At 38.5% G+C, this 12,500-nt stretch overlaps 1 protein-coding gene and 1 long non-coding RNA gene across 3 annotated transcripts in view; one reads left to right on the top strand and one right to left on the bottom strand.

Moving 5' to 3' along the window:
- LOC138027889 (ral GTPase-activating protein subunit alpha-2-like) overlaps nucleotides 1-9,382 on the bottom strand; it is a 46,433-nt gene extending 37,051 nt beyond the window's left edge. The window contains exons 1-9 of one of the 2 annotated variants that reach the window (XM_068875509.1): nucleotides 9,160-9,382; nucleotides 8,939-9,049; nucleotides 8,643-8,692; nucleotides 8,357-8,414; nucleotides 5,450-5,493; nucleotides 3,107-3,368; nucleotides 2,598-2,719; nucleotides 1,719-1,857; nucleotides 1-320 (exon numbers count right to left, since the gene is read on the bottom strand). The exon at nucleotides 1-320 is cut by the window's left edge and continues 15 nt beyond it. In XM_068875509.1, coding sequence (XP_068731610.1) covers nucleotides 1-320; nucleotides 1,719-1,857; nucleotides 2,598-2,719; nucleotides 3,107-3,368; nucleotides 5,450-5,493; nucleotides 8,357-8,414; nucleotides 8,643-8,692; nucleotides 8,939-9,049; nucleotides 9,160-9,268 — 1,215 coding nt within the window. In that variant the 5' untranslated portion in view covers nucleotides 9,269-9,382. The remainder of the gene's footprint in view (nucleotides 321-1,718; nucleotides 1,858-2,597; nucleotides 2,720-3,106; nucleotides 3,369-5,449; nucleotides 5,494-8,356; nucleotides 8,415-8,642; nucleotides 8,693-8,938; nucleotides 9,050-9,159) is intronic. The other variant, XM_068875510.1, reaches the window with a different exon arrangement.
- A 1,705-nt stretch (nucleotides 9,383-11,087) lies between these two features.
- LOC138026608 (uncharacterized) overlaps nucleotides 11,088-12,500 on the top strand; it is a 1,976-nt gene continuing 563 nt past the window's right edge. The window contains exon 1 of the long non-coding RNA XR_011127301.1: nucleotides 11,088-11,581. This is a non-coding gene — a long non-coding RNA (uncharacterized lncRNA). The remainder of the gene's footprint in view (nucleotides 11,582-12,500) is intronic.

Consider the following 12,500-nt stretch of genomic DNA (forward strand, 5'->3'; position numbering starts at 1 on the left):
GTGCAGAAGCCGCACATTTGATCTCGTAGAATATAACACTCTTCTGATGACTTCACTTGCCTCATGCAAGTTTTCCCTGTTACGCTCTGGACTTAAGTGGACAGCTTCACTAACCAAAGGTGATCCTGGTTCACTGCTATCAGTAGATGTTATTGATACCACTGATTGATTGACATTTGGTGATTCTGGAACACTGCTATTCCTTTTAAACCTTACAGTAAATGCAACAAACCATCTCAGGACAGATTCCCTAGCACTAATCATCCTCGCATCTGATTCAACGTCTTTGATGTCACATTTTCCGTATGGTACTTGAGCAACTAAAAAAGAGATCAAGGAGAATTAATTTGCAGATAATAACAATACATCTTACAAGCTCAGAATTTGTCTTGAGGCCCAGAGCACAGGATCCCCAACAACATACAGCTGCAGTATTGCACAGGGCATTCTTAAAATGGTCTGGCACCAGGCAAATAGACTTTCTATACATGTTATTTTGCCAGCACTTTTCCCTGGTGTTTTCATTTTTTCTGCTTACTACATTATAAAAAAAACTGTACCTCGCTGCCGTGACGTTCAGAGCAAGCTGTTGAAGAGAGCCCTGATTGCAACATTATTTTTCCACTCTTTGTGTCAATTTCAAAATTGAGCAACCTGAGTGTATGATATGAAAAAATTATGCTGACCTCAGATAGTATTATCTAACAAGGCTAAAGGTAAGCTCTTAGTATTAATTCATTACTCAAAGTGCACTTTGTACTCTTTGCTGATACAAAAAACACTTGAACATTGCTGCCTTTATAGGTACACTAAGTCACTACTACTGGACTATTCCTAACTTAAAGATAAGATTCAGACCCAACAAAGTAGGACATGTGATCCTGTAAACAAAGTAATAAGCTTGATTATTATTCCACTATTACACCATTTTGGAGAACACGCAAAATATGAGACAGCAATACACTGTAGTGTCCCGGTTTTAGAAAAGAGCAAATACAGATGGAACAGGAGTTTTCAAATGAAAGAAATTGTTGTCAACATGAGACAGCGCCTGAAAATTTAGCTTGTCAACACTTGTCACTCGTCATTTCATTTATGCAACCAAATAAAGCACATTTGGCTGGCTTTTTGTGGTGTTAACATCATTTACAAAGGGCCCTGAAGGACAAATAAAGCATTTTTTTAAAAACAGTCTTACCAAATAAAATTCAATGATTTAACATAAATATAATACTTGTGGTCATTTTGCTCATTCCTTGTATTAGGCTGATTTAGCAACAGAACGGGAACGTCAGTGGCGACGGCGCGCGCAGCAAAAAACACCAATGAGAATTCAGAATAGAATAGACTCCACTCTTTTCTTCTCTATTCTAAATTCTCATTGGCGCGCGACGTCGCCACTGACGTTCCCGTTCTGTTGCTAAATCAGCCTATTATTTTTTCCAGGGCTTGGAAAAATACTACACAAGTTGCAAAATATCCACGTGTATTATATGTTAAACCATCAAATAAGATTGTATTTAATTTATAGAGACAATGTTATCAACTCCAAATTTACATATTGACTCAGATTTGACTCAGACTTGACTCAGACTTGACTCATCTCAGATTAACTGATGGCAGCCAGCCTCTACAATTACATGACACTGCAAAATTTTCCATGAAAAAGCCAAAAAATCAATTTGCTACTCAAGGAAAGTCCAGAAGTTTGCACTTACCAGGAGAGGAATCATACAAAGCTCTTGATGGATTGAAGTCTGGAAATATGTGAGGCAGATAGAACCTTTTGAAGTTTTCAAATAAAAAGTAAAATGCATGCTCTCTGCTTTTCTTATCCATCCACTCAATGAGAACTAGCTGTTATTGAGACAGAAAACAAAATGATTATTTTAAAATACAATAGAGGTATAGTAATACTGCTGTTTTCCAGGGCTCTGTGGTTGTATTGTTTTTTTAGCAGAGAATAGCATGGGTAGTCCAGAAATGAATAGTAAGGTAGCGGTAATCCTTTCCTCCATCACTAAAATGGGAAACAATAGTACAATAGGGAGCTTGAGATTCTAGGATTAGGATGCGAATGAGTTGTTAGAAAATTTATAACCCGTATGATTAATCTTACTCTTTGATCGAAAAACTGCTACATGTAACTACTGTTGACTTGTTTTGACACAACAACATTTTTGCAAAACCTCGTACTAAAATGACGATGATATCACGCACCAAAAGGATGCTGGTTTAATTGCATGTGCACCCTCACTGTTGTTCTGTGAGAAAATTTAATACTCGAAGACGTTCTCATCCTAGAATCTAAAGCTCTCTTGACTAATAATTTTATAATGTTGTAGGCAGGTGGTAGAGGTTATCCTCCCTTGCCAAGGAAACAACATTGCAGTTCACAAAAACACTTAATGCCAAAGACTTTGCCACAGCCATTCCTTGATCAACCCATTTCAATCACTGCTACTACTATTGCAGAAGGTTTGGTACAGGAAGTGTATAAACTCCTTATCTCCCTCAGCTACCACAAGTCTGAATTTATTCTAAAACTTGCTTTTAACTTCCACCATTTGAAAGACAGTGATAATCACCAAACAAACCTGAGTGCTCATACAATCCAAGACTTTATCCAAGAAAAACTTTGTTAACGCATCTGGTGGAGGCATCCTGTCCGTGGTACTTGATGGGAAGATCGGACCAACATCATCTTGAATGCACCATTCTGAAAAGTTTACCACAAAAAAATGAGGTACTACTGTAGCTAGTAACCTTTGAACCTGGCAGCTTGAGATTCATTCAAGTACACTGTATACAGAGTTTAGTGATATTCCCAAGAGCCAAACAACTACACTGTACAGTACGTGTAATCCTTAATGATTTCAGTGGCTGCAAAAGAGCTTATTGATACTGCCCTATTTGAGACTGTTTACTGAAACCAAAATATAAATAAAAATATCATGAAAAGTAAATAATGTAAATATCATGAAGTTTAAACCTTCTGTAAGTAACTCTAAAGGCAACTACAGTGTACAAACCCTCCCACTTGCTCTGAGATAGCCTTGATAGAAAGATACAAGAAAATTGAAGTCATTCCTTGATAAATAATGACCTTCACTCTCCTTTTCAGCTGAAGGTAAATGGACGCTGCTGGTAGATGACTGCCGTTCATAACATCCTGTTTCACAAATTGACTGGAAAATTTCCTCTGCACCCTCTTTTGACAACTTGCTGCTGCCCGTCCACTCTACACTCTCAACGGGATTCGGAAAACCTGGAATGAGGCTTGCATAAATAACTTGGCAAAGCTCATCTGAGTTCCCCTGAAGTGCTTGAAACCATAGCATGAACAAACGGGCACCCTCTCGACGCAACTGTTGATGAACATTGTTAAAGTAAAAAATTAAATATGGAAATTTAATTAATGCCATTATTATGAGAACAAAATAGTTGGCACAAGATGTCCCTTGAACAAACATTACGGCGAAAGGAAGAAGTGATCAATCCTTGCACTTAACTGGGCAATTTAAGCAATTAATTTTATTATTTCTTTGCATCCATGTGATGAGATGGCTTATTGGTATACAAAACAATAGAAAATGGCCCCACAACTTTTACATATATACCTTACTATCACTTGTTTTCGCGCGACTTTCATTTCATGGATTTGGAATAGGAATATTTTGCGGGACTTAAATTTCGCGATTTTGACGAATCACCGTTTTTCAAGGCAATAAAATTTCGCAAATCAAGTATCTGGCTCTCGTTTATGAAACGTCCATTTGTGCAAGGAGGGCTGGGAATTCCAGTGAAATTGATTGCGGAGATCGACGCTTCTGAAAACAATGAAGCCATCATGAAGAGGCTCAAGCAGCTGATCACAGAGAACTATAGGGAGCCAGATGCCGGTGGCAAATTTGAAGACTGTACTGAGGAAGTGTTACAGAACCTAACTCAGCAAGAAAAGGCAGATAAACAAATAAGCACTTGCGTTGCACTGAAATTTGAACCCTAGCAGATGGAAAGCTTAAATGAAGGTTTTTATATTACTAGGTCACTAAATTTCACGCCTTTTATTTTCGCAGCACCTTTTGTTTGCAAGCCATTAATTTCGCGAAAATTGAGAAAATTAAGTCTCGTGAAAATAAGTGATGATAAGGTAATACATAGAGTCAAATTTCCAAAAGACATTTCAGTGCATTGTTCTGTACACAAACATGGCCGGGATTCCCGAACACATGACCGCTGAGATGCCGGTGCAATGCTCTACCAATTGGGCTATGAATTAAGCCACTAAGATGGGAGCTGGTCAATTTTTTGGGATCATGTGAATCAGGTGAAAAGAATTCAATAACAAATAAATAATGTATATATTTGAAGTGCAGTTAAGTGCAGAGATCAATTCTACCAGTCTTGGTTGTAAAAGTAAGATCCTTGGCATAAGACGTCACTCGAACACACGTTTACTAAAGAAACGCAAGCAAGAACAACTCTGACAGCTGTTAGAAAGGTGCATAAAAATACAACTTCACGTCATTCTATAGAATCACTTCACAATAAATTATTATTCCTTTAGCAAGGAAACTTTCTCATTGAGCAGTGTGGTGGTTTGGAGAGAAAATTTATCAACAGATGCTCACAACCATCACATAACCTCAAATGTGGTCAGCAAAGAAATACACCAAATTGCAAAATGCACATGCAGGGTATGTAGAGCCATGTTTTTATCCATTAAAACTACTCTTTTCTAATATTCTCATTCTTAGTGACATTGCCATTGCTTACAGTGTAAGCTTCCTAATCAATTGCAAAATATTATTATCAGAGGAATGGAGCCAAGCCTGACTTGCTATATCACTTGTGAAATGAATGCATGAGCATCTTGAGATCTGCATGGAAGGACTGTGCCAAAGCAAAGCTATTGCAAACCCCATCCAGACACCCAGTTAACCCATTGACTCCTGTGAGTGTGACGTGACAGATTTAACTCTAAGTCGATAGGTTAATAAAGTATTTGAAAGGACTTTGTGATAAAGTGAGTTAATTTGCATTCTGTGTCTAAATCACAGAGTAGTCATTTTTTATCATTTAAATACAGAATATGAATCAGGAGTCTGGTGTAAATGAACCAATGAGCTAAATGTTGTGTTTATATTGGCAGTCACCCTGGATGCTCCTGTCATGGGTACATTACATTCTTTCTCAATTGGGCCAGAGTTAATTCATGTGGAATCTTGCATCAATGATAATGCACAAGTAATCTATCAGTATGATGGATGACTTCTTTCATGTGACGACAGACTCGGTTGCACTTTGCACAAATTAATGTGCAGGCCAGTTGTTGCCACGCGAGCGGATTCTGCCTTCGTTTTGGTCCTGCGATCTTTGAGACTGGTAGTTGTTTACTCCTTGTGTTAATTACTGCTTTAGCAAGAATACAACATTGACAGCTCACCTTGAGTGCATTCCCATGATGCACAAGCTTTCTCATTATGCGACCTGCGAAAAAACAAAGAGAGGGGTGACCAGCAATAGGTAAAACATTAAATCCTGAGGACAAAACATCGTCATCTCCGTATTGGCTGTGATTACAATAAAGTGCGTGCATTCTCAGAATACATGATTTAAAGACTCTAATTTACCGCACTTACTGGTATTTTATTTGAATATTCAGAATAGTTAACAACTATTCACCGAAGTGGAGGTGGCTAGCGGTGGACATTTACCTCGCCGCTTCGCAGCTCGTTTAATTTCCAACACCAGCCACGTAGGTGAATTGTTATTTTAGTATATACTAAAACAGTGAGATAATATACAGCACAAAAAAATAATTTGGATGTTTTCTTCACTAATTGTCATCGATGCAAATCGGGACGCCATTTTTTCCCGAGTTGCTCGGAGGTAAATAGCACAGGATATTCGGAGTTTGATGAGCCAATCAGCACCCGTATTCAACGCTATCCACTGTTTTAGTATATACTAAAATAGAATAATAATTATTCTAAGAAATTATCATTTTGCACAATAATTAATCAGGCTACAATGAAGAGCAAAAAGCTGAGGGCTAGGCCATACATTATTTTATAGATCCATCAATAATAATTTGCAAGCATCGTATTTGACTCGTGTTGTTGTCAATTTACCGGTACATGTAAATAACATTTACTGATTGCACTTTTGTCCCCTTTTTGGAATACAACTGGGAAACTTGGAAAAGCCATAAAAACAATAATATAAATCAATAATTAATTAAGTTAGGATAATCACTGTTTGGAGTCTCGGTCCATTTGTAACAATCCCTCTGCTAAAAATGTAGGCTACTCCATGATAATGTAGGTGTCTCTATTTCTTGACAGAAGCTTGTGTCAGTCAAGCTGAACGTAATTAGACACCAACCAAGAAGCTTGGCTCCAGTTAGGTTTGATTGATTAATATAATTTCATTGTCTCTGTCAGGACTTGAAAGTAACCAAAATATCAAGTAGCAGTTTTGCATGAGATACCAAAAATTTAGTCACAATTTCTCACATTTTAGTCGCAAAATTGCCGCGCTGCATTGTGTTGTCAGCGGTTTGGCAAAACAAAACATGAGCCACAATACTTGTGCGTAAAGAAAACCGTTGAAAATGGTGAATGATATCGAAGGAATGGAGTTGTGCACGTAACATCACAGCTAAATTATGCCACAATAGCCCTTTTCACAGTAACTTTTTCTCATTTTTCTCATTATTTTTGTGGGTGCGAGGCAATTTTAGGTTAAAACTACAAAATCGCCCGAAATTGCCACACATACATGCTAGATTACATTGTAATGCAAATGAGAAAAACTAACCGTGAAAAGGGCTATTACGCTGCCTTCAGATTTAACAAAAATTCATGGCGAGAAAGAATAATTTTGTCATTTCCTTATTTATTGTAGCAAAAATAGCAGTGAAGTGGCAACTGCTAATCCTTTTGTTTTGAAAGAGTGAAGGTGAAAACAAGTCGAAAATTTGCAACTTCTCCAGATATTTTAGTCGCAAATGTCACTGTAATAGTTGCAATTTCAAGTCCTGTCTGTTAGCGACTGCCATGCTTGAGCTCTTTGATGCATTTATAAATGCCAAATGCAATTTAACAAGATTACAACAAGGAGCAGCATGCAGAGCTGTCAACAAAAGTAGAAGGCTTACAATAATCATTTAAAGTAGCTGGCCACAGAAGTGAGCAGCCATGCTGTTTCATCAGATTAAGCACAAGACTGGGAACTATTCAGTTCAAATTGTTCCAGGTGTTCTACACCATTTGCACGCACACACAATCGAACGCAAGTAGATTTGTCGTGATTTCTCTCATCTAATCCCCATAACATGTGCCTCTGAAACCGTGGAGAAGAATGTTTTAAAAGTTTCTTTGATGATAAATTAAAGTATTAAAGTGTAACATTATTCATCTTGACTGGAGGAAAAATGAGACGAAAGCACATGTAGCTGGCTGAAGAAGGCTAAATGCTAGCTGGCTCTAATCAACAGCCCTTGGAGCAGTCATCCAATTCCTCTGTTATCAGCAGTGTTATATAGCTAGGTTGTGGTTCACTTTTTTCTTGGTTTAAAAATTTTCAAGATATTATCACATATGGGGAAAAATTACTGAATGGTGATTGACTGAGACAGAATATACCTTTTTCCTTAATCACAAGGGAACTTTTGGTGATCAAGAGAGCATGATTGCTTGAGCCTGATTGGTTAACAGTTGCTTAGCCAGAGCAAGTGAGGTTACAACAAGAGAATCTTTCTTCCAAATTCTGAATGATTAAAATAGTTTTTGTCCACACATAAAATACACTTTAAACACTATTTCTCTTGACAGTAACAATTATTAAATTGAATTTTACCTGAATGAAAGCATGTTTTATATGGTTTTAAGATTTAAGTGTTCATTGAACTGACTGGTCAGTTTCATTGTATAGTGATTGTCAGTTGTCATGGCACTGAATGCCCTATATGTAATAAACATGTAACATAATCACAAAGTGCTCTCTGCATTTAAGGATTAATTCCACTTGTCTTTTCAAAGTTTTTCAAATTGTCCTCATCACTTCATGACTTGAGCAATTTTGTGAAAACTTTAAAAATACCCAAGAAATTAATCCTTACAGCTATTGCCCTTGAGGCCCATGCGATTATATATACTAATAATTGTCAAAGAGTTTCTTCACTTTGGTGTCATGGCAACCATGTTGGAGGAGAAACAAAGATCTGGTTACCATGATGTTGGAAGAGAAATTACTTCTTGAGAAAACTGACTTCTTTAGAACACCCACTAATGGCTCCTAAGCCAACTCAAGTGATCACTCTCCATGCACACAATGTATTATTACCTACCAATACTGTTGAACTGCCATCTTCTGTGAATGAGGTCAGGAAGAAACAGCAATATTTTCTGCAAAATGTAAAACAAAAACAATATGGATTTTGCATTCATGGAACGGTATTGTTTACGTTAATTACACTAAAAAAAACGCACATAAAAACAAACCTACAATAATATTTTTAAATTGTGTAATTAAAAAAGGAAAAAAAATCCTTAGCATACATTAACTTGCACTCAACATTCAATAATTTAACACTGTGGAAATTTATGAGGAAATTATATTTGATTTATTGTCACCTCTAAAATAAAGAGAACTGAATCGAGGTCTTCCCTTTGGGATCTGTGGCCTGACAGAGAAAAACAAACGCAAATCGATCAATAGTGCAAGGTACTTTTTGCAAATATTGGCACTGTACTGATAAGCATGATAAAGTATGGATCGAAACTGCTGGTTGAATTTCCTCCATTTCTCTAGTAAACACTGTTAACAAATCCAACGGCAAAATAAAGCTCGCTTAACTCATAGACAGCTGCAATTTCCGGAACAAATTATTCACACATGTACAAGGTGTTAACATTTCAAGAGCACTGACCTCTAGTCTTGAGATTTGTCTCTACAACGGAGAACACATCGTGAAATACGTAGAATATTTCGGAGTAATGGCTTTTGAAAAATATCTTGGAGTCTGAGGCATCGACGATATCTGAAGGGCAACATGCAGAAGTTAATGATGTGCTAGTTTCACGCCGCTAGATTTTCGGTCGTGTAATCCTCTCAATTTCAAGAATTTGTAAACTGCAAGATTGCTCCCACCCAGTAAAGTCCGAAGAGCCCGCAACCTAGCTTGGCTATCCTTTTTGGGTTCTAAGAATTTTTGTGTGGTTTTCTTGATGTCCGCATGGGCTCTCCTGTTATGGAACATATTTGTGTCCCACACATCGAGATGAAATTGGACAAAGTATTGCCTGTGTCCTCTGGTAATCCACTCATGACGAGGCAGCCATGTTCCACCTCTCCACTACCAAGTGATGTTTTTTGCGCATGTACAAAGAGGACTGGGGTATACTCTCAAACCCAGGCTCTTTCTCTTCTCCTCCCTTGTCATCGAGGTTGGCAGCATAGGCGGTTTTCTCAATGACGTCATCAAATCAAAATCAAAATTGAATTTTTAATTACAGGAGGTTGAAGATGACCTAAAAATTAATCTTTTTCAAGTATCCAGTTTCATGACGTCTTTCGTTTCGAAAATACTGCGGCATTTTGAATTTCCGAATATGCATGAGGTCTTTCCCTGTGACACCATGATACAAAGCCATTTGGTTGAAAAAAAAAAAAGTCATAGGGGTGAATCTCAGCAGTTTAAGCGTTTCAAGTACATTAGGAGATATGTTCATGCACATTTTATCTCGTGAGCGAAAGGTAAGCGTTTTCATCTCAATGTGAACTCCCGACATGTTTATGTTATCGTTGATTTCTGGCCCTCATATTGGTGCACACAACATGGCGGCGCCATACAAAATTCGGTAAAGTTGCGTGGAATGATTCGACAAATAACTCAGAAACGATGCACCGCACAGACCTGAGAATTGGAGAGGGGAACTTGTCTCCTACAACATTCCAAGTTTTTAGCTTTTTTCGTTGAACGGTTTCGATTTTATTATTTTGTTGCGTGAGGGTGAAAACGAACTATTGCAAGAAAAACCTAATTCTGATTCCACCGCGCACCGTTGGCTCAGTTGGTTAAGCATCAGATTGCCATGCGGGAGGTCGTGAGTTCAACTCCAGCCGGACCATCACTCAAGTGCTGCCTTCGTAATGACATCTGCAAATGGTTAGACTTTCATATCTTCTCGGATAAGGACTGTAAACCGGAGATCCCGTCTCACAAATATCTTCCATGTCATAAACTCTCTGTGGGACGTTAAAGAACCCACACAATAATCGAGAAGAGTAGGGGATAAAATTCCCGGTGTTGTGGCTGTCCTTTATGAGTGCATGGGTGGGTGGGTATAGCAGGTCCACATCAGCTGAATAGCTGCCAAAACTTCAACCTGCTAAAACAAATAAATAACAAACAAACTTCACTACAACGAGACGTCGACGAGAAATAGTTTATCAAGGATGTGTCAGACGTCAATCCACTGCTTAACGTGACATAAGCTACGCAACGCAGTAACATTATACTAAGTTAACTTAAACAAGCATTTAATAAAAATGAATTGTGCCACGCCAGTTACGAACAACCACTAAAAACCACCCTTCAGAAGTGGCCATAAATAACGTGGAAACGTGTTCCTCATCTAATAAAGCGGCACCACACCCAAAGGAAAGGGCACTTAGCGATAAAAAAAAAAATAGAAATTAGGATTCCAAAGAAAAAACTAAGGAAAACCATGAAGGAGCAGCGATCTACCGACGTAGAATGACAAAATATTTCCGCCAGACTCTTACTCCCAATAAAACCCAAACTAAAGCATTCAAGGCCCTCTAAACAACGCCGTAAGTATATCCAATTTCTGACTAACTCGCTCTTACGTCACTCGAACGTCAGAATTGGAAAAATTATCGCGGAACAGTAACTTAATTTACTCTCTACTTTCTTTTGTGCTTTTTTGGCGATAAACGGTCTGCAGATTTTGGCTTCGCCTTGTAAGAGTTCGTGTATAAAGGGGTTCTCATTGAAACATCTGCGGTTTTGCGTCAATGTGGGCTCGGGTTTAAACATCACGTAACAAAAGTCCGGTTCGTATTCAGGCAGCCACGGAGTTGGCCTTAATCTGGTAGGCTTCTCAATTTGTAAGTGGTTTTCTGGGCCATATCGTCAACAGAAGCCCCTAGTCTGGCATCATTAAGCCAGAATGTGGGTAAAGGCAACCCTTTGGAAGAAAGCAGAGGTGAGAGATGGTCTCATGCAGAGTGGGACGCGTAACATTCAATAACATGCTCTGTTGTAAACAAGGCGTTTCACGAGTGAAGTTGTCTCTCTGGACGAATTCCAGGACCTACCGATACAATTTGGCCAAGTTTTGAAAGCTAAAATCTTCAATCGATGTGGTATTTTGCTGGTAGGACTGGGTGGCCCGACACTTATGAGGAAAACTATGAAATGAGAATCGGGAGTCATCCCTTGTCATGGAATGGTAGAATTACCCAGAATTCTTTTTGGTCATGAGCGAGGCAACTTAAGAAGCACGAGACTGGCCCTCATCGCTGTAATCATCGTGTCAAAGAAACGGTATAATGGCAATAAGAGAATAACGAGATTTATATTTGCAGATTACCTGTCCTCAGTGTTACAACTAAAGTCAAGCTCTACATTTCTATGCAATAAGTGCATTCAAAATCTTCTTATGCGTGATCTTCGCGGAAATTACATTGTGTTCCTCAATAAACCTAAAACAACCAGTTATGGTCTTAATTTTTTTTCTTACGTATCAGCTAAGTTGCGGAATGCGCTACCTGATTTTGTCCGTACCACTGAGTCTACTGGTTTTAAACTAGAGAATCCAAGACCGCATTTTACACGGCGGCTTTTCCTTTTAATTAATATATCTTTAACTATTATGTATTTAGTTATGTATCTGTATATGCTATGTATTTTAGTTGTAAATGTAATGTCTCGAAGACATTGGCTCTTGTAGTTATTCTGAAATTCGAGATGAAATAAAGTTTATGCATGTATGTATGTTACCTTCAGCAGGGCGCATGCGTGCATTTTGTAATCTGCAACTGCTGTGCTTACCACATGTCAGATAAAACTACTTTTCCCTTTAATATATAAGCCATCGAAATCTTACGCTATATTGTAATGACAAGGGCGGTCTGAGAAGCTGTGAGTAGGCGTGGGATTTGTCACATATGGTTTAGGGGCCGACATATCTCTCCCTCAATGCCGTACCGGGAGGCAAGGTCGGTAGCAGAAAGCAGCGAAGGGCCAACTGCGTCCAAAAGCGATCGCACGGGCCGAAATCCCGGGATGACTCGTTTGGTACGACGCTCCAGCGCCGGATGTCTGGAGGTACTGCGTTTTTTTCTCTTGTTCAAACATTCCTTCAGCGCATGCGTAAATGTTTCTGGCTCTCCGATACCTAGCCTACCCAAAAAATTAACATGCTGGTCTTTACCAGCAATTGACATTTCTGTTCTCGATTCTA

This window comes from Montipora capricornis, chromosome 12, assembly GCF_036669925.1.
Source record: "Montipora capricornis isolate CH-2021 chromosome 12, ASM3666992v2, whole genome shotgun sequence".
In the NCBI taxonomy this organism is placed as follows: domain Eukaryota; kingdom Metazoa; phylum Cnidaria; class Anthozoa; order Scleractinia; family Acroporidae; genus Montipora; species Montipora capricornis.